This window comes from Agelaius tricolor, unplaced genomic scaffold, assembly GCF_023055355.1.
Source record: "Agelaius tricolor isolate 1412-34295 unplaced genomic scaffold, bAgeTri1.0.p SCAF_152, whole genome shotgun sequence".
In the NCBI taxonomy this organism is placed as follows: domain Eukaryota; kingdom Metazoa; phylum Chordata; class Aves; order Passeriformes; family Icteridae; genus Agelaius; species Agelaius tricolor.
The window spans coordinates 83,741-102,974 of record NW_027269412.1 but is presented as its reverse complement, the minus strand read 5'-3'; the positions used below and the strand labels follow the sequence as shown (position 1 = coordinate 102,974).

At 55.9% G+C, this 19,234-nt stretch overlaps 3 protein-coding genes across 3 annotated transcripts; 2 read left to right on the top strand and 1 right to left on the bottom strand.

Moving 5' to 3' along the window:
- The first annotated feature begins 3,775 nt into the window (after positions 1-3,775).
- LOC139586914 (uncharacterized) lies at positions 3,776-6,936 on the top strand. Its single transcript, XM_071420597.1, has 2 exons — positions 3,776-6,422; positions 6,687-6,936. The coding sequence occupies exon 1, from the start codon at positions 4,221-4,223 to the stop codon at positions 5,139-5,141; it is 921 nt and encodes a 306-aa protein (XP_071276698.1). The 5' UTR covers positions 3,776-4,220; the 3' UTR covers positions 5,142-6,422; positions 6,687-6,936.
- A 710-nt stretch (positions 6,937-7,646) lies between these two features.
- On the top strand, positions 7,647-11,822 carry LOC139586907 (lutropin subunit beta-like). Its single transcript, XM_071420588.1, has 3 exons — positions 7,647-7,763; positions 9,848-10,186; positions 11,503-11,822. Exons 1-3 carry the CDS (start codon positions 7,749-7,751, stop codon positions 11,737-11,739), a joined length of 591 nt encoding a protein of 196 aa, XP_071276689.1. The 5' UTR covers positions 7,647-7,748; the 3' UTR covers positions 11,740-11,822.
- Positions 11,823-14,039: 2,217 nt separating this feature from the next.
- On the bottom strand, positions 14,040-15,542 carry LOC139586915 (uncharacterized). Its single transcript, XM_071420598.1, has 2 exons — positions 15,278-15,542; positions 14,040-15,023 (listed from the first exon to the last, which is right to left on the bottom strand). Exons 1-2 carry the CDS (start codon positions 15,352-15,354, stop codon positions 14,438-14,440), a joined length of 663 nt encoding a protein of 220 aa, XP_071276699.1. The 5' UTR covers positions 15,355-15,542; the 3' UTR covers positions 14,040-14,437.
- Positions 15,543-19,234: the final 3,692 nt, after the last annotated feature.

Genomic DNA, 19,234 nt, shown 5'->3' with positions numbered 1-19,234 from the left:
ATTTGGGGAGGGGTCTCGGTGTATTTGGGGAGGGGTCTCGGGGTGAATTTGGGGTCCCGGTGTGAATTTGGGGAGGGGTCTCAGGGGGGTGAATTTGGGAGGGGTCTCGGGCGGGATTTTGGAGTTCCGGTGAATTTGGGGAGGGGTCTCAGTGAATCTGGGGAGGGGTCTCAGTGCAGTGAATTTGGGGAGGGGTCTCGGGCTGGATTTGGGGTCCCGGTGAATTTGGGGAGGGGTCTCGGGGTGGATTTTGGAGTTCCGGGGTTGATTTTGGGATCCCGGGTTGGATTTTGGGGAGGGGTCTCGCAGTGAATTTGGGGAGGGGTCTCAGCGCAGTGGATGAATTTGGGGAGGGGTCTCGGGGGGTGAATTTGGGGAGGGGTCTCGGTGCAGTGAATTTGGGGAGGGGTCCCGGTGAATTTGGGGAGGGGTCTCGAGGTGAATTTGGGGTCCCGGTGTGAATTTGGGGAGGGGTCTCGGGCTGGATTTTGGGATCTCGGGCGGGATTTTGGGGAGGGGTCTCTGTGAATTAATTTGGGGAGGGGTCTCAGTGAATGAATTTGGGGAGGGGTCTCAGGTGAATGAATTTGGGGAGGGGTCTCGAGGTGAATTTGGGGTCCCGGTGTGAATTTGGGGAGGGGTCTCAGGGGGTGAATTTGGGGAGGGGTCTCAGATGAATGAATTTGAGGAGGGGTCTCGGTGCAGTGAATTTGGGGAGGGGTCTCTGTGTATGAATTTGGGGAGGGGTCTCAATGAATGAATTTGGGGAGGGGTCTCAATGAATGAATTTGGGGAGGGGTCTCGGTGAATTTGGGGAGGGGTCTCGGTGAATTTGGGGAGGGGTCCCGGTGAATTTGGGGTCCCCGGTGAATTTGGGGAGGGTTCTCAGGGGGGTGAATTTGGGGAGGGGTCTCGCAGTGAATTTGGGGAGGGGTCTCACTGCAGTGAATTTGGGGAGGGGTCTCAGTGAATGAATTTGGGGAGGGGTCTCGGTGAATTTGGGGAGGGGTCTCACTGCAGTGAATTTGGGGAGGGGTCTCAGTGAATGAATTTGGGGAGGGGTCTCAATGAATGAATTTGGGGAGGGGTCTCACCCGGCCTGCAGGCGGTGTCGCACAGGAGCGGGCACAGGGAGCAGAACTGGCAGCCCTGGGGGGGGTCAAAAAAAAGGGGGAAATTTGGGGCCATTTTGGGGTTTTTTGGGCAATTTTGGGCGTTTTGGGGAATTTTGGGGAATTTTCGGGGAGTTTTGGGGGGGTTTTGGGGCAATTTTCGGGGGGATTTGGGGGAATTTGGGGAGAATTTTGAGGGGGGTTTTGGGGAATTTTGGGGGAATTTTTGGGGGAATTTTGGGGGAATTTTTGGGGGAATTTGGGGGTAATTTTGGGGGGATTTAAGGGGATTTTGGGGGATTTAAGGGGATTTTGGGGTAATTTTGGGGGATTTTGGGGGTAATTTTGGGGGGATTTGAGGGGATTTTGGGGAATTTTCGGGGAGTTTTGGGGGAATTTTGGGGCAATTTTGGGGGGGATTTTTGGGGGATTTAAGGGGATTTTGGGAGGGATTTTGGGGGATTTGGGGAGAATTTTGGGGGGATTTGGGGGGATTTTGGGGGGATTTGGGTTTTTTGGGGGGGTTTGGGGGAATTTTTGGGGAGTTTTGGGAGGATTCGAGGGATTTGGGGGGAATTTTGGGGAATTTTGGGTTGTTTTCGGAAGATTTAGGAGGATTTCAGGGAGGTTTGGGGGGGTTTGGGGGAATTTGGGGGAAATTTTTGGGGGGATTTGGGGAATATCGGGGATTTTGGGGGGTTTTTGAGGGGTGGGATTTTGGGATTTTTTGGGGGTTTTTCGGTGGAATTTTGGGGCAATTTTGAGGGGGTTTGGGTGTTTTTGGGGGGAGTTTTTGGGGGGTTTTTGGGTTTTTTTTTTGGGGTGATTTTTGGGGGATTGTTGGGGAATTTTTGGGGTTTTTTTGGGGGGTTTTTTGGGGGTTTTTGCGGGTTTTTTTGGGGGGGTATTTTGGGGGGTTTTGGGGTTTTTTGGGGGGGTTTTTTTGGGGGGAGTTTTGGGAGTTTTTGCGGGGGTTTTTTGGGGGGTTTATGGGGGTTTTTTTTGTGGGTTTTTTGGGGGTTTTTGGGTGGATTTTGGGGTGATTTTTGGGGGATTTTTAGGGGTTTTTTGGGGGGGGGGTTTGGGGAGTTTTTGGGGTTTTTTGTGGGGTTTTTTGTGGAGTTTTTTAGGGAATTTTTGGGGGTTTTTGGGGATTTTTTTGGGGTTCTTTTGTGGGGTTTTTTTGTGGAGTTTTTTGGGGGCTTTTTGGGGTTTTTTGGGGGGATTTTTGGGGGATTTTGGGTGGGGTTTTGGGCGGATTTTTGGGGGATTTTGTTGGGATTTTTGGGGGGTTTTTGGGGGGTTTCGGGGTCACCTGGCAGGGTGGGCAGGGGTCTCCCCCGGGGTCCCCCTCGGTGCAGGGGCAGCGGGAGCAGAGCCGGCAATGCTGGGGAGGGGGCAAAGGGGGGGGTCAGGGGCTTCCTGAAGACCCCCAAAATCCCCCCCAAAATCCCCCCAAAATTTGCCCAAAATCCCCCCCAAAATCCCCCCAAACGTGCCCAAAATTTGCCTAAAATTTGCCCAAAATTTGCTCAAAATCCCCCCAAAATCCCCCCCCAAATTTGCCCAAATTCCCCCAAATCCCCCCAAAAACTCCCCCCAAATCCTCCAGACCCGCCCAATGCCCCCCACCCCAAATTCCCCAAAATCCCCCCAAATTTGCCCAAAATCCCTCAAAATTCCCACCAGACCCCCCCAAACCTCCAAAATCCCCCCAAATTTACCTAAAATCCCCCAAATCTCCCCCAAATCCCCCCCAAAATTTTCCCAAAGTCCCCCCAAGACCTCCCCAAAACCCCCCCAAAATCCCCCAAATTTACCCAAATTCTCCCCAAAATCCCCCAAATTTTCCCACAATCCCCCCTAAATCCCCCCAAGACCCCCCTAAAACACCCCAAAATCTCCCCAAATTTACCTAAAATCCCCCAAAACCCCCAAATTTACCCAAAATCCCCCCAAGAGCCCCCCCAAATCCCCCAAAATCTCCCCAGAACACCCCAAATCCCCCCAAAATCCCCCCAAGACCCCCCAAACCACCCCAAATTCCCCCCCAAATTTTCCCAAAATCCCCCCAAAATCGCTCAAATCTCCCAAAATCCCCCAAATTCACCCCAAATCCCCCCAAATTTACTCAAAATCCCCCCAAAATTCCCCCAAATTTACCCAAAATCCCCCCAAGACCCCCCCCCCCAAACACCCAAAATCCCCCCAAAATCCCCTCAGGACCCCCCCAAAATTTTCCCAAAATCCTTCAAAGCCGCTCCCAAATCCCCCTGAAATGTTCCCAAAATCCCCCGAATTCACCCCAAAATCCCTCAAATTTACCCCAAAATCCCCCAAATTCACCCCAAAATCCCCCCGAAATGTTCCCAAAATCCCCCAAATTCACCCCAAAATCCCTCAAACTTTCCCAAAATCCCCCAAATTCACCCCAAAATCCCTCAAATTTACCCCAAAATCCCCCAAATTCACCCCAAAATCCCCCGAAATGTTCCCAAAATCCCCCAAATTCACCCCAAAATCCCCAATTTTTTCCCCAAATCCCCCAAATTTTCCCCCCAAAATCCCCCAGATTTTCCCCCAAATCTTCCCCAAAAATTTACCCTAAAATCCTCCAGATTTTCCCCAAAAATTTACCCCCAAATCCCCCAAATTTTCCCAAAACCCCCCAAATTTTCCCAAAATCCCCCGAATTCACCCCAAACCCTCCCTCACCTTGCAGTAGCCGCAGTAGCTGCAGATGGAGCCGGGCCGGTACCGCCCTTCAGCCTCACCCTCCTCCTCCTCCTCCTCCTCCTCCTCTTCCTCGCTCCCTGGAATTTGGGGAGGGGTCCAGGAGGGGTCACCCCAAATTTTAGGACCCCGCCCCCCCCCCCAAAAAATAATAATCCCACCTTCATCTTCATCATCATCATCGTCATCTTCATCTTCATCTTCCTCGGAGCTGTGGGCGCCATCTTCATCTTCATCATCGTCGTCATCTTCATCATCCTCGGAGCTGGGCGGGGTGTGGGGGTGGGGGGCGTGGCCTTCATCCTCATCATCATCCTCCTCCTCCTCATCCTGGCGGCCTTCGGCCTCCTCGCGGCCTTCATCGTCATCGTCGCCATGGCGACGGCCTTCGTCGCCCTCGCGGTGTTGGCCTTCATCGTCGTCGTCGTCATGGTCGCCGTGGTGACGGCGCTGGCGGCCTTCACCCTCCTCATCCTCGCGGTGGCCGTGGCCTTCGTCCCGCCCGTCGCCATGGTGGTGATGATGATGATGATGGTGGTGGAGGTCACTGGGGGGTTCTTCCTCCTCCTCCTCCTCTTCCTCTCGGTGATGAGGATGATGATGATGATGGTGGGGGTCTCCATGGGAGCCTTCGTCCCTCTGAGGATGATGATGGTGGTGGTGACCAGGAGAGCCTTCGTCCCTCTGAGGATGAGGATGATGAGGATGATGATGGTGGGGGTCACTGGGGGCTTCTTCCTCCTCCTCCTGTTGGTGGTGGTGGTGATGATGATGGGAGCCTTCGTCCCTCTGAGGATGATGATGGTGGGAGCCTTCGTCCCTCTGAGGATGATGATGATGGTGATGGGGGACACCGGGGGTTCCTTCCTCCTCCTCCTCCTCCTCCTCCTGGTGATGATGATGATGATGGTGGGGGTCTCCATGGGAGCCTTCCTCCCTCAGAGGATGATGATGATGAGGATGATGATGGTCACCGGCAGAGCCTTCATCCATCTGAGGATGAGGATGGTTGGGGTCTCCACCAGGGCCTTCATCCCTCTGCTGAGGATGATGATGATGATGATGATGATGGTTGGGGTCTCCATGGGAGCCTTCATCCCTCTGAGGATGATGATGAGGATGAAGCTGGGGGTCACTGGGGGAGCCTTCATCCCTCTGCTGAGGGTGATGAGGATGATGAGGATGATGAGGATGATGATGATGAGGATGAAGGTCGGGGTCTCCCGAGCCCCCCCCGAGCAGCAGCAGCCCCAGCAGGAGCTGCACCAACCACGGCCGGAGCATGGCCGGAGCTGAGTGACCACTGAGTGACCACTGAGTGACCAATGAGTGACCACCGAGTGACCACAGAGTGACCGATGAGTGACCACGGAGATCACAGAGTGACCACCGAGTGACCACGGAGTGACCACAGAGATCACAGAGTGACCACGGAGTGACCACGGAGTGACCACGGAGATCACAGAGTGACCGCTGAGTGACCGATGAGTGACCAGTGCTGAGAGACCACAGAGTGACCACGGAGTGACCACGGAGTGACCGATGACCGCTGAGTGACCACGGAGTGACCAAGGAGTGACCGATGAGTGACCACGGAGATCACAGAGTGACCGATGAGTGACCACGGAGAGACCACGGAGTGACCATCAAGTCACCACAGAGTGACCATGGAGTGACCGCCGAGTGACCACAGAGAGACCCCAGAGAGACCACGGAGTGACCACCGAGTGACCGCCAGGAGTGACCACGGAGTGACCAGAGCTGAGTGACCACGGAGTGACCACTGGGAGTGACCACAGAGAGCCCACGGAGCGACCACGGAGTGACCAGAGCCGAGTGACAACGGAGAGCCCACAGAGTGACCGGAGCTGAGTGGCCGGAGCTGAGTGACCGCAGGCAGTGACCGGCGCTGAGTGACCACGGAGAACCCACAGAGTGACCACGGAGTGACCAGAGCCAAGGGACCGCGGAGTGACCACGGAGTGACAAGTGCTGAGTGACCACAGTCAGTGACCGCAGAGTGACCAGAGCCGAGTGACCACAGAGAGTGACCGGTGCTGAGTGACCACGGAGAACCCACGGAGTGACCACGGAGTAACCAGAGCCGAGTGACCACGAAGAACCCACGGAGTGACCGGTGCTGAGTGACCGCTGAGTGACCACGGAGTGACCGCAGGCAGTGACCAGAGCCGAGTGACCACGGAGAACCCACGGAGTGACCACTGAGTAGCCGGAGCTGAGTGACCACAGAGAGCCCACGGAGTGACCGGAGTGACCAAGGAGTGACCACGGAGAACCCACGGAGTGACCGGAGTGACCAAGGAGTGACCACGGAGAACCCACGGAGTGACCACGGAGTGACCGGCGCTGAGTGACCACGGAGAGCCCACGGAGTGACCAGAGCCGAGTGACCACAGGGAGTGACCGGCGCTGGGTGGCTGGAGCTGAGTGACCACAGAGTGACCGGCGTGGAGCGACCACGGAGAACCCACGGAGTGACCACGGAGTGACTGCCAAGAGTGACCACGGAGTGACCGGCGCTGAGTGACCACGGAGAGCCCACGGAGTGACCACGGAGTGACTGCCAAGAGTGACCACAGAGAGTGACCGGTGCTGAGTGGCCGGAGCCGAGTGACCACAGAGTGACCACAGGGAGTGACCGGCGCTGAGTGACCACGGAGTGACCACGGAGTGACCAGTGCTGAGTCACCGCTGAGTGACCACGGAGTGACCGCAGGCAGTGACCAGAGCCGAGTGACCACGGAGTGACCACAGAGTGACCACTGAGTGGCCGGAGCTGAGTGACCACAGAGAGCCCACGGAGTGACCGGAGTGACCAAGGAGTGACCACGGAGAACCCACGGAGTGACCACAGAGTGACCAGAGCCGAGTGACCACGGAGTGACCACGGAGTGACCGGTGCTGAGTGACCACAGAGTGACCACAGAGTGACCACAGAGTGACCACGGAGTGCCCGGCGCTGAGTGACCGCAGCAGCTGCGCCCCTCCCCCACCCCCCCTCCCCTCCCCCCCCCAAAAATAAACCCGAGTGGGGGGAGGGGAAGAAATAAAAAACCCCCAAATTTCACCATTTTAGACCCAATTTTTTGGGGTTTTTTTTTCACATTTTGGGGTCTCCCCACACTTGGGAGGGAGGGGGGGGTCCCCATTTTTTGGGGGGGGTCACATTTAAGGGGCGGAGTCACCCCAAATTTGGAGGGGGGGGGGCGCATATTTAGTGAGCAGCCCCCCCCCCCAAAAAAAAATTTCAATTTTTGGCCCCATTTTTTGTGGGATTTTCCATTTTTTTTTTGGGGTGGGGGGGGAACCCCATATTTGGAAGAATCCAATATTTTATTTTTTTGGGGGGGGGGCAGCAGCCTCATATTTAGCGGGAAACCCCAAATTTTTAGGGGACCTCCCCCCCATTTTGGGACCACCCCAATAATTTCGGGGGGGGGGGGTGGAGCTGAAATTTTGGGTGGGAAAACCCCAAATTTTAGGGGTTTTTTTGGGGGGGGGGAGGGGCAGAAATTGGACGCTGGGAGCTAAAAATAACCCGGGGGGGGGGGGGAGGGGAAAGTGGGGGAGGGGAAAGGGAAAGGGGGGGGGAGGGGTCAAGCGGTGCCGCGGGGGATTCTGGGATAGCCCGGCCTTGAGGGGGGAGGGGGGGACCCCAACAATTTTCCCCTCCCCCCCCCAAAAAAAAAAATTTAAAAAATAAAAAAAAAAAAAAAGGGGGCGTCAAGGACAATTTGGGGAGGGGGGGGGGGAGGGGAGGGTTGGTGCCCCTCCCCCCACCCCCGCACAACCTTGGGGGGGGGGGAGGGGAAATAAAGGGGGGGACCCATCCCGGACCCCCCCCCAAAAAATCCCAAAAAGAGGAGAGGGAACGGCAGCGCCATGGGGGGGGCGCAGGTGAGGGGGGGACCCCGAATTGTGGGGAGGGGGGGACCCCGAATATTGGGGAGGGGGCGCCAAATATTGGGGAGGGGGCTCAGAATTCGCCAAATATTGGGGAGGGGGCTCAGAATTCTGGGGGGACCCCAAATATTGGGGAGGGGGCTCGAAATAATGAGGGGGACCCCAAATATTGGGAGGGGGCTCAGAATTATGGGGGGGACCCCAAATATTGGGGAGGGGGCTCGAAATAATGGGCGGGACCCCAAATATTGGGGAGGGGGCTCGAAATTCTGGGGGTAGCCAAAATATTGGGGAGGGGGCTCAGAATAATGGGGGGGGACCCCAAATATTGGGGAGGGGGCTCAGAATTCGCCAAATATTGGGGGGGGGGGGCTCAGAATTATGGGGGGACCCCAAATATTGGGGAGGGGGCTCGAAATAATGGGAGGGACCCCAAATATTGGGGAGGGGGCTCAGAATTCGCCAAATATTGGGGGGGGGGGGGGCTCAAAATTATGGGGGGGACCCCAAATATTGGGGCAGGACCCTCAATTATGGGGTGGGGGGGGCGATGGGACCCCCAATTTTGCAGCGGGGGGACCCCCAATTATGGGGAACGGGGGGGTAAAGGGGACCCCAATTCTTGGGGATTTGGGGCGGATTTTGGGGGGATTTGGGGGGATTTGGGGGGGAATTACGGGGTGAGACCCCAAATTATGGGGCGGGGACCCCCAAATTATGGGGAAGGGGCCGTAAAGGGGACCCCAATTCTTTGGGGTTTGGGGCATTTGGGGGGGATTTGGGGGGGAATTATGGGGCGGGGGTGCCACGGGACCCCAATTTATGGGGCGGGGACCCCCAATTGTGGGGAAGGGGGGGTAAAGGGGACCCCAATTCTTTGGGATTTGGGGCGGATTTTGGGCGGGATTTTGGGGGGATTTGGGGGGGAATTATGGGGTGGGGGTGCCACGGGACCCCAATTTATGGGACGGGGACCCCCAATTTATGGGGTGGGGGTGCCATGAGACCCCAAATTATGGGGAAGGGGCCGTAAAGGGGATCCCAATTCTTTGGGGTTTGGGGCATTTGGGAGCGGATTTTGGGGGGGATTTGGGGCGGAACTATGGGGTCCCACCCCAAATTATGGGGCGGAGGGTGCCACGAGACCCCAATTTATGGTGCAGGGACCCCAATTTATGGGGCGGGGACCCCCAAATTATGGGGAACGGGGGGGGTAAAGGGGACCCCAATTCTTTGGGGTTGGGGGGATTTGGGGGCGGATTTTGGGGAGGATTTTGGGGGGGATTTGGGGGAAATTATGGGGTGAGACCCCAATTTATGGGGCGGGGGGTGCCATGAGACCCCAATTTATGGGGCAGGGACCCCAAATTATGGGGCGGGGGTGCCATGAGACCCCAAATTATGGGATGGGACCCCCAAATTATGGGGAAAAGGGGGGGTAAAGGGGACCCCAATTCTTTGGGGTTTGGGGGATTTGGGGGCGGATTTTGGGGGGGATTTGGGGGGGAATCACGGGGTCAGACCCCAATTTATGGGGTCACACCCCAATTTCTGGGGCGGGGACCCCAATTTATGGGGCGGGGGGTGCCACGAGATCCCAATTAATACCTCGGGGACCCCCAATTTATGGGGCGGGGGTGTCACGAGACCCCAAATTATGGGCTGGGGGGGCTATTAAAACCCCAATTATGGGGTGGGGACCCCCAATTATGGAGAAAGGGGGGGTAAAGGGGACCCCAATTCTTTGGGGTTTGGGGGATTTGGGGACGGATTTTGGGGGGGATTTGGGGGGATTTTGGGGGGAATCACGGGGTCGGACCCCAATTTATGGGGTCACACCCCAATTTATGGGGCGGGGACCCCAAATTATGGGGAAGGGGGGGTAAAGGGGACCCCAATTCTTTGGGGTTTGGGGGATTTTGGGGCGGATTTTGAGGGGATTTGGGGGGAATTACGGGGTCAGACCCCAATTTCTGGGGTCACACCCCAATTTATGGGGCGGGGGGTGCCACGAGACCCCAATTCATCCCTCGTGGCCCCCTCCCCATCATTACTCAGCGCCCCCTCCCCACCCTCAGCTCCTGCTCCTGCTGGCGCTGGCGGCGGCCCCGGGGCCTTTTCCGGGGACCCGCGCGGAGCCCGAGGCGGGGCGGGGGTCGCGGCCCGGGGCGGGGGTCCCGGTGCTGGGGGCGGTCCCGGGGCTGGGGGCGGTGCCGGTGCCGGGGGCGGTCCCGGTGCCGGGGGCGGTGCCGGTGCTGGGGGCGGTGCCGGGGCTGGGGGCGGTGCCGGGGCTGGGGGCGGGTCCCGGCCGCCCCCCGTGCCGGGCCCTGAACGTGACGGTGGCGCTGGAGAAGGACGAGTGCCCCCAGTGCCGCGCGGTCACCGCCACCGCCTGCGGCGGATTCTGCCGCACACGGGTACGGGGGGGATTTTTGGGGATTTTTGGGGATTTTTTGGGGGGGATTTTGGGATTTTTAGGGGGGATTTTGGGGATTTTTTTGGGATTTTTTGGGGGGATTTTTTGGGATTTTTGGGGGAGGGTTTGGGGGAATCTTGGGGGGATTTGGGGATTTTTGGGGATTTTTTGGGGGGATTTTGGGGGGGATTATGGGGAGATTTTGCGGATTTTTTGGGGGGGTTATGGGGAGATTTTCGGGATTTTTTGGGGGGGATTTGGGGATTTTTTGGGATTTTTTGGAATTTTTTGGGGAGATTTTGGGGATTTTTTGGGATTTTCTGGGGGGATTTTTTGGGGGGATTTGGGATTTTTTTTTTTTTTTTTTGGGATTTTTTGGGGGGGTTTTGGGGATTTTTTGGGGGGGTTTTGGGGATTTTTGGGGATTTTTTTGGGGATTTTTTGGGATTTTTTGGGGGGATTTTGGGGATTTTTTGGGATTTTTTTTGGATTTTTTGAGGGGGATTTTGGGGGGGGGATTTGGGGGATTTTTTGGGATGATTTTGGGGATTTTTGGGGATTTTTTGGGGGGGATTTTGGGGGGATTTTGGGGATTTTTTGGGATTTTTTGAGGGGATTTTGGGGATTTTTTGGGGATTTTTTGGGGGGATTATGGGGGGATTTTGGGGGGGATTTGGGGATTTTTTGGGATTTTTTGGGATTTTTTGGGGGAGATTTTGGGGGGGATTTGGGGATGTTTTGGGATTTTTGGGGGGCTTTTGGGGGATTTTTTGGGAGGATTTGGGATTTTTTGGGGATTTTTGGGGGATTTGGGGATTTTGCGGGGGGATTTTGGGGTGGATTGGCGGGAATTTAAGGGAATACGGAGGGGTTGTTTGGGGGTTTTGGGGGGATTTGGGGGGGGATTTGTGGGGATTTTGAGGGGTTTGAGGGAGACTTGGAGGGAATTTGGGGGGGATTTTGAGGGGTTTGGGGGGGTTTGGGGGAGACTTGGAGGGGATTTGGGGCAAATTTGGGAACTTTGGGGGGTTTGGGGGGAAGACTTGGAGGGAATTTGGGGGGAAATTTGAGGATATTTGAAGAGATTTGGGGGAGGTTTTGGGGGGATTTTGAGGTTTTGGCGGGTTTGGGGCGGGGTCTCTATAGGATCATCAGGGTGTCCATTAGGGGGATTATTCTGGGGCGGGGTCTTCGGGGATAATTTGGGGGTCCTCAGAGGATTATGGGGCTGTGAATTGGGGAATTATTGGGGGGTCTTTAGAGGACCATTAAAGGATGTTTTAGGGCATTCTCGGGGTGTTTCTCCCCCCCATGCAGGAACCGGTTTACCGCAGCCCCCTGGGCCCCCCCCGCCAGGCCGCCTGCACCTACTCGGGGGTTCGCTACGAGCGCTGGATTTTGGGGGGCTGCCCCCCCGGCATCGACCCCTCCGTCACCGTCCCCGTGGCCCTGGGCTGTCGCTGCGGCCGCTGCCCCATGGCCAACGCCGACTGCGCCGTGCTGGGGCTGGGACCCTCCTTCTGTGGGGCTCCGGGGGGGTTTGGGGGGTCCTGACACCCCCCTGACCCCGGGGATGGGACCCCCACCCCAAATTTATGGGGTTTTTGTTGGGGGGTAATAAAAGCTCCTGGCCGCCAGGGGGCGCTGTGTGACATTGGGGGGGTACCATAGAGAGGGGAATCCTCATTATGGGGGCGTTTGGGGGGGTTTGGGGGGTTCAGACCTCACAATTATGGGATCCCCGCCCCCTATTTATGGGGTTTTGGGGGTCCTGACACCCCCCCCGACCCCGGGGATGGGACGCCCACCCCAAATTTATGGGGGTTTTTTTGGGGGGGGTAATAAAAGCTCCTGGCCGCCAGGGGGCGCTGTGAGTCATTGGGGGTATCATAGAGTGGGGATCCTCATTTTGGGGGGGTTCCTGACACCTCCCACCTCCCATTTATGGGGTTTTGGGGGGTCCTGACACCCCCCGACCCCGGGGATGGGACCCCCACCCCAAATTTATGGGGGTTTTTTTGGGGGGGGTAATAAAAGCTCCTGGCCACAAGGGGGCGCTGTGTGACATTGCGGGTACCATAGAGAGGGGCTCCTCATTTTGGGGGGGTCCTGACACCCCCCGACCCCGGGGATGGGACGCCCACCCCAAATTTATGGGGTTTTGTTGGGGGGGTAATAAAAGCTCCTGGCCGCCAGGGGGCGCTGTGTGACATTGGGGGTACCATAGAGAGGGGCTCCACATTTTGGGGGGGGTCCAGACACCCCCCACCTCCCATTTATGGGGTTTTGGGGGGTCCTGACACCCCCCCCCGACCCCGGGGATGGGACCCCCACCCCAAATTTATGGGGTTATTTTTTGGGGGTAATAAAAGCTCCTGGCCACAAGGGGGTGCTGTGAGTCATTTGGGGTACCATAGAGTGGGGGGGGGAATCCTCATTATGGGGGAGTTTGGGGGGTCCAGACACCCTCCAACACCTCCTGGGCATGGGACCCTCAGCATGTATTTGAGGAGGAAAGGGTAGGAAAAAAGGAGGAAAAAAATCCAGGAAATGTGAGAGGAAAAAGGGCAGAAAATGTGAGGGGAAAAGTAGTGAGAAATGTGAGGGGAAAAGGGCAGGAAATGTGAGGGGGAAATGGGGGGAAATGTGAGGAGAAATAGGGAGGAAGAAACAAGGAAAAATGTCAGGAAATGTGAGGGGAAAGGGCAGGAAGTGTGAGAAGAAAAAAGGCAGAAAATGTGAGGGGGAAAGTGAGAAATGTGAGGGGGGAAAAGGGCGGGAAACGTGAGGGGAGAAAAAGGGGGGAAATGCAAAGAGAAAAGGGAAGAAAACACGAGGAAAAATCCAGGAAATGTGAGGGGAAAAGTGAGACATGGGAGAGGGAAAAAAGCAGGAAATGTGAGGGGAGAAAAGGAAGGAAACGTGACAGAGAGAAGAACAGGAAACGTGAGGGGGAAAAGGGAGGGAAACATGAGGAGAAAAGGGGGGGAAACACACGCAAAAAAAGCCAGGAAATGTGGGGGGAAAAGGCAGGAAGTGAGAGAGGAAAAAGGGTAGAAAATGTGAGGGGAAAAGTAGTGAGAAATGTGAGGGACAAAAGGGAGGGAAACGTGAGGGGAGAAAAGGGCGGGAAACGTGAGGGGGAAAAAGGAGGAATTGTGAGAGGAAAAAGGGCAGAAATTGTGAGGGGGAAAAAAGAAAATGTGAGCGGGGAAATGGGGGCAAAAACGGGGGAAAAAGGGAGAGAAACATGAGGGGGGAAAGGGCAGGAAACGTGAGGGAACAAAAGGGCGGGAAACGTGACGGGGGAATGGGAGGAAAAATCGAGGAAAAAAGACAGAAAATGTGAGGGGAAAAGGCAGAAATTGCGAGGGGGAAAAGTAAAAAATGTGAGGGGGAAAAAGGGAGGGAAACCTGAGGGGGGAAAAGGGAGGGAAAGTGAGGAGAAATAGGGAGGAAGAAACAAGGAAAAATGTCAGGAAATGTGAGGGGAAAGGGCAGGAAGTGTGAGAAGAAAAAAGGCAGAAAATGTGAGGGGGAAAGAGAGAAATGTGGGGGGAAAAAGGGGGGAAATGTGAAGGGGAAAGGGAGGGAAATGTGAGGGGGAAAAGGGAGGGAAATGTGAGATCTCCTCCTCCCCAGTTCCCTCCCCTGTCCCCGGTGCAATCCCAGGCTCCCCATTCCCAGATCCCCCCCAGTTCCAAGTCACCCCCGTGCTCAAACATCCCCCAAATCCCAGCCCCTCCCCAATCTTTTCTTCCCCCACCAGGCCCCAAATTCCCCCCAAATTCCCCCCAAATCCCAAACGTCCCCAGATCCCAAATCCCAGATGTTTTAACTCTGTGACTCAAAAGTGGGGGAAATTCTCATTTTATTGAGCAAAGCAAAAATGGAACGAGGGAGGCCGGGGTGGGGCACCCCAAATTGGGAGTGGCTGGGACACCCCAACCCCGGGGTGTCCATGAGGGTCCAGGGGTGTCCAGAAGGTCCTGGTGGTTCCTCTGAGGTTCTCCTGGTGCCCACGAGGTTCTGCTGAAGGTTCCTCAGGTCTGTGAGGGGTTCTAGAGGTGCCTGTGGGGTTCTGGCTGTGCCTGTGGGGTTCTGGCTGTGCCTATGGGGTTCTTGAGGTGCTTATGGGGTTCTAAAAGTGTCTGCCAGGATCTGGGTATGTCTATAGGGTTCTGAATGTGTCTATGGGGTTTCTAGAGGCATCTATGGGGTTCTGCTGATGCCTGCAGGATTCTCAGGCCGTTCACGCATTTCCAGGGCTGTTCTTGAGGCCCTGAAGAACTTCCTGCAGGGTCTCTCTTGGACCTGTCTCCTTCTCACTTCTCTTGGACCTGTCTCCCTTGACATCCCAGGGTTTCTCCCTCTCAGCACCCCGGGGTTTCTCCGCCTCAGCTTCCTCCCCCGATTCTTTCTGTTCCTCCACCTCCACCCTGATGGCCGCGCTCCTGCCCCTGGCCATGGTGGCCGTCACCGTGACGGGGCCATGGCTCAGCTGCACTTTATCCTGGTTTTCCTTGAGGATGACGCAGGGGAACATGGAGCTGTTGGCAGAGCCCTTGGAGATCCTGACCAGGCGGTCGTAGGCGGCCTCCAGGTCCTTCCTGTGAACCTTGTCCAGGGAGAGCTCCAGGCCCATCTCCACGGAGAATTGGTTGTAGTCGATGGGGTTGGAGAAGTAGATGGCCAAGGTGAAGGAGTCGACCTCGTAGGCCAGGACCCCGTTACAGCCCCAGAACACCGATTTGTTGGTGAACTTGCAGCTGCTGGAGGAACCCGGGGGCACCGAGGGCTTTGGGTCAAGGAGGATGTGGCCACTGAAGAAGTGGGTCCTGGAGAGAGGAATTGAGGGGTGGGAAGATGGGGAGATGGTCCCACCACCACTGGGAGGTGCTGGGACCTGAGAGATGACCCCAAACCCTGGAGATGATCCCAGACCCTGGAGATGATCCCAGCCCAGGATGGAGATCCCAGCCCAGGATGGAGATCCCAGACCCTGGAGATGATCCCAGCCCAGGATGAAGATCCCACCTGGAGCTGCCCCCCAGCACCCCAAGAGCCCCCACAAGGTCCCCCCCAGCCTCACCTGGGGTCCTTCAGGGCGATGTTCTGGGTCTTGTTGACGACCTCGATTTCCACAAAGCGGCTGATGTTCACCCCCATGCTGGATCAGGATCTCCTCAGCTCCGGGATCTCCTCAGCTCCGGGATCTCCTCAGCTCCGGGATCTCCTCAGCTCAGGCTCTCTCTGGTTCCAGAACCTTCTCCCCCACTCCGGGCTCTCCTCCCGCTGTTCCCAGCACAGCCGGGGCTCTTTCCCCTCTCCCCAACGACCTCCTCAGGATCTACGGAACTGATTCCCACCACCGAGCAGGACTTTCTGTTTCACTTGAGCTTTCCCAAGCCCCATCCCTTCCTTCCTCATTTTGACTCAGAACTGCGCAAGAACGGACCCAAAATTCACCCAAATTTGGAGAATCCCGAAAGTCACCCATCCCAAGATGCCCCTGGCTCGGGTGGGATGCACCTGGAACAGGTACCTGGGCTCAACTCAAGAGTTTAATGACTTAAACCAGTTCCACTGGAGATTTTAGCCAGTTAAACCAGTTCCACTGGAGAGTTTAACGGGTTAAACCAGTTCCACTGGAGATTTTAGCCAGTTAAACCAGTTCCACTGGAGATTTTAGCCAGTTAAACCAGTTCTACTGGAGATTTTAGCCAGTTAAACCGGTTCCACTGGAGATTTTAGCCAGTTAAACCAGTTCCACTGGTTTCTTTCTCCAACAGTTAACCAGTTCTGTTGGAGAAATTAAGCAGTTCAACCAGTTACATTGCAGAGTTAAACCAGTGATACCAGTTACACCAGTTAAACCTGTTACATTAGAGAATTAAACCAGTGACACCAGTTAGTTACACTGGAGAAATAAACCAGTTACAGCAGTTACACTGGAGAATTAAACCAGTTAAACCAGTTACTCCTGTTAAACTGGTTTTGGTAGAGAAATAAACCAGCTGGACCAGTTACACTGGAGAATTTACCTAGTTAAACCAGTTCTGGTAGAGAAATAAACCAGTTGCACTCAGTACACCGGAGAATTAAACCACTTACAACAGTTACACTGGAGAATGGAAAAGGGCAGGAGAAGAGGCAGGAATTGTGACAAGAAAAAGGGCAGAAAATGTGAGGGGAAAAGCAGTGAGAAATGTGAGGGGGAAAAAGGGCGGGAAACGTGAGGGGAGAAGGGAGGGAAATGTGAGGGGGGAAAGTGAGGAAAACACAAGGAAAAAAATCCAGGAAATGAGAGGGGAAAAGGCAGGAAGTGAGAGAGGAAAAAGGGCAGAAAATGTGAGGGGAAAAGTGCAAAATGTGAGGGGGGGAAAAAGGGTGGGAAACATGAGGGGAGAAAAGGGAGGGAAACGTGAGGGAACAAAAATGGCGGGAAACACAAGGGGGAAAAGGGAGGGAAAAAGAAGGAAAAAAATCCAGGAAATGTGAGGGGAAAAGGCAAGAAATGTGAGAGGAAAAAGGGCAGAAAATGTGAGGGGAAAGGTGAGAAATGTGAGGGGGAAAAGGGAGGGAAACGTGAGGGGACAAAAGGGCGGGAAACGTGAGGGGAGACAAAGGGAGGGAAATGTGAGGGAGAAAATCCAGAAAATGAGAGGGGGGAAAAGGGAAATGTGAGAGGGAAATGGCAGGAAACATGAGGGAGAAAAGGAGGGAAATGCGAGGGGAAATGGGAGGAAAACATGAGGAAAAAAGAAAATGTGAGGTGAAAAGGCAGGAAGTGTGAGAGGAAAAAGGGAAAAAATGTGAGGGGAAAAGTGAGAAATGTGAGGGGAAAAGTGAGAAATGTGAGGGGGGAAAAAGGGAGGGAAATGTGAGGAGAAAAGGGAGGGAAACATGAGGGGGAAAAGGGAGGGAAATGTGAGATCTCCTCCTCCCCAGTTCCCTCCCCTGTCCCTGGTGCAATCCCAGGCTCCCCATTCCCAGATCCCCCCCAGTTCCAAGTCACCCCCGTGCTCAAACATCCCCCAAATCCCAGATCCTCCCCAATCTTTTCTTCCCCCACCAGACCCCAAATTCCCCCAAATTCCCCCCAAATCCCAAACGTCCCCAGATCCCAAATCCCAGATGTTTTAACTCTGTGACTCAAAAGTGGGGAAAATTCTCATTTTATTGAGCAAAGCAAAAATGGAACGAGGGAGGCCGGGGTGGGGCACCCCAAATTGGGGGTGGCTGGGACACCCCAACCCCGGGGTGTCCGTGAGGGTCCAGGGGTGTCCAGAAGGTCCTGGTGGTTCCTCTGAGTTTCTCCTGGTGCCCCCGAGGTTCTGCTGAAGGTTCCTCAGGTCTGTGAGGGGTTCTAGAGGTGCTTATGGGGTTCCAGAGGTGCCTGTGGGGTTCCAGATGTGTCTGTGGGGTTCTTGAGGTGCCTGTGGGGTTTCTAGAGGTGCCTATGGGGTTCTTGAGGGTCCTACAAGGTTTTTTAGGTGTCTCCAGGGTTCCATATGCACCTATGGGGTTCTTGAGGTGTCTACAGGTGTCTATGGTGTTCTAGAAGGGTCTATGGGGCTCTCTGGGTTATTAGAGGTGCCTGTGGGGTTCTAGAGGACTCTATGAGGGTTTAGACATCCCTATGGGTTTCTAGAGGCTTCTACAGTGTTCTGGAGGTGCTTTATGGGGTTCTAGGGGTGACAATGGGGCTCTAGCTATGCCCACAGGGTTCTGGATGTGCCAACAAGGTTCTAGAGGTCTCTATGGGGTTCTAGAGGTTTCCACTGGGTTCTAGATGTGTTTAATGGTTTCTGGGGGTCTCTGCAGGGTTCTCAGGCCACCCTTAGCAGGTCCAGGGTTTTCCGGAAGGTTCCTCTGAAGGTCCTGCAGGTTCTCACTTCTCCTGGGCGTGTCTTGCTGGACCTGGGGTCTCTATCCCGGCTTCACCGCCCGAGCTCCCCCGTTCCTCCACCTCCACCCTGATGGCCGCGCTCCTGCCCCTGGCCATGGTGGCCGTCACCGTGACGGGGCCAGCGCTCAGCTGCACTTTATCCTGGTTTTCCTTGAGGATGACACAGGGGAACATGGAGCTGTTGGAGCAGCCCTGGGAGCTCCTGACCAGGCGGTCGTAGGCGGCCTCCAGGTCCTTCCTGTGAACCTTGTCCAGGGAGAGCTCCAGGCCCATCTCCACGGAGAATCGGTTGTAGTCGATGGGGTTGGAGAAGTAGATGGCCAAGGTGAAGGAGTCGGCCTCGTAGGCCAGGACCCCGGTACAGCCCCACAACCTGGAGCTGTTGGTGAACTTGCAGCTGCTGGAGGAACCCGGGGGCACCAAAGGCTGGGGGTCACTGAGGCTGTGCCCGCTGTAGAAGTGGGTCCTGGAGAGAGGAATTGAGGGGTGGGGTCATAGCGGGGTGGTGGGAGCACGTGGAGATTGTCCCAGCACCGCCGGGATCTGCTGGGAGCATTGGGAGGAGCTGGGACCTGGGAGATGATCCCAGCCCCTGGAGATGATCCCAGACCCTGGAGATGATCCCAGCCCCTGGAGATGATCCCAGACCCTGGAGATGATCCCAGCCCTGGGACACGATCCCAGCCCAGGATGGAGATCCCACCTGGAGCTGCCCCCCAGCACCCCAAGGGTCCCTCTGGTGTCCCCCCAGCCTCACCTGGGGTCCTTCAGGGCCATGTTCTGGGTCTTGTTGACGACCTCGATTTCCACAAAGCGGCTGATGTTAAACCCCATGCTGGATCAGGATCTCCTCAGCTCCGGGCTCTCCTCAGCTCCGGGCTCTCCTCAGCTCCGGGATCTCCTCAGCTCTGGGATCTCCTCAGCTCCCAAATCTCCTCAGCTCCCAAATCTCCTCAGCTCCCAAATCTCCTCAGCTCCGGGATCTCCTCAGCTCCGGGATCTCCTCAGCTCCCAAATCTCCTCAGCTCCCAAATCTCCTCAGCTCCGGGATCTCCTCGGCTCTGGGCTCTCCTCAGCTCCGGGATCTCCTCAGCTCTGGGATCTCCTCAGCTCCGGGATCTCCTCAGCTCCGGGATC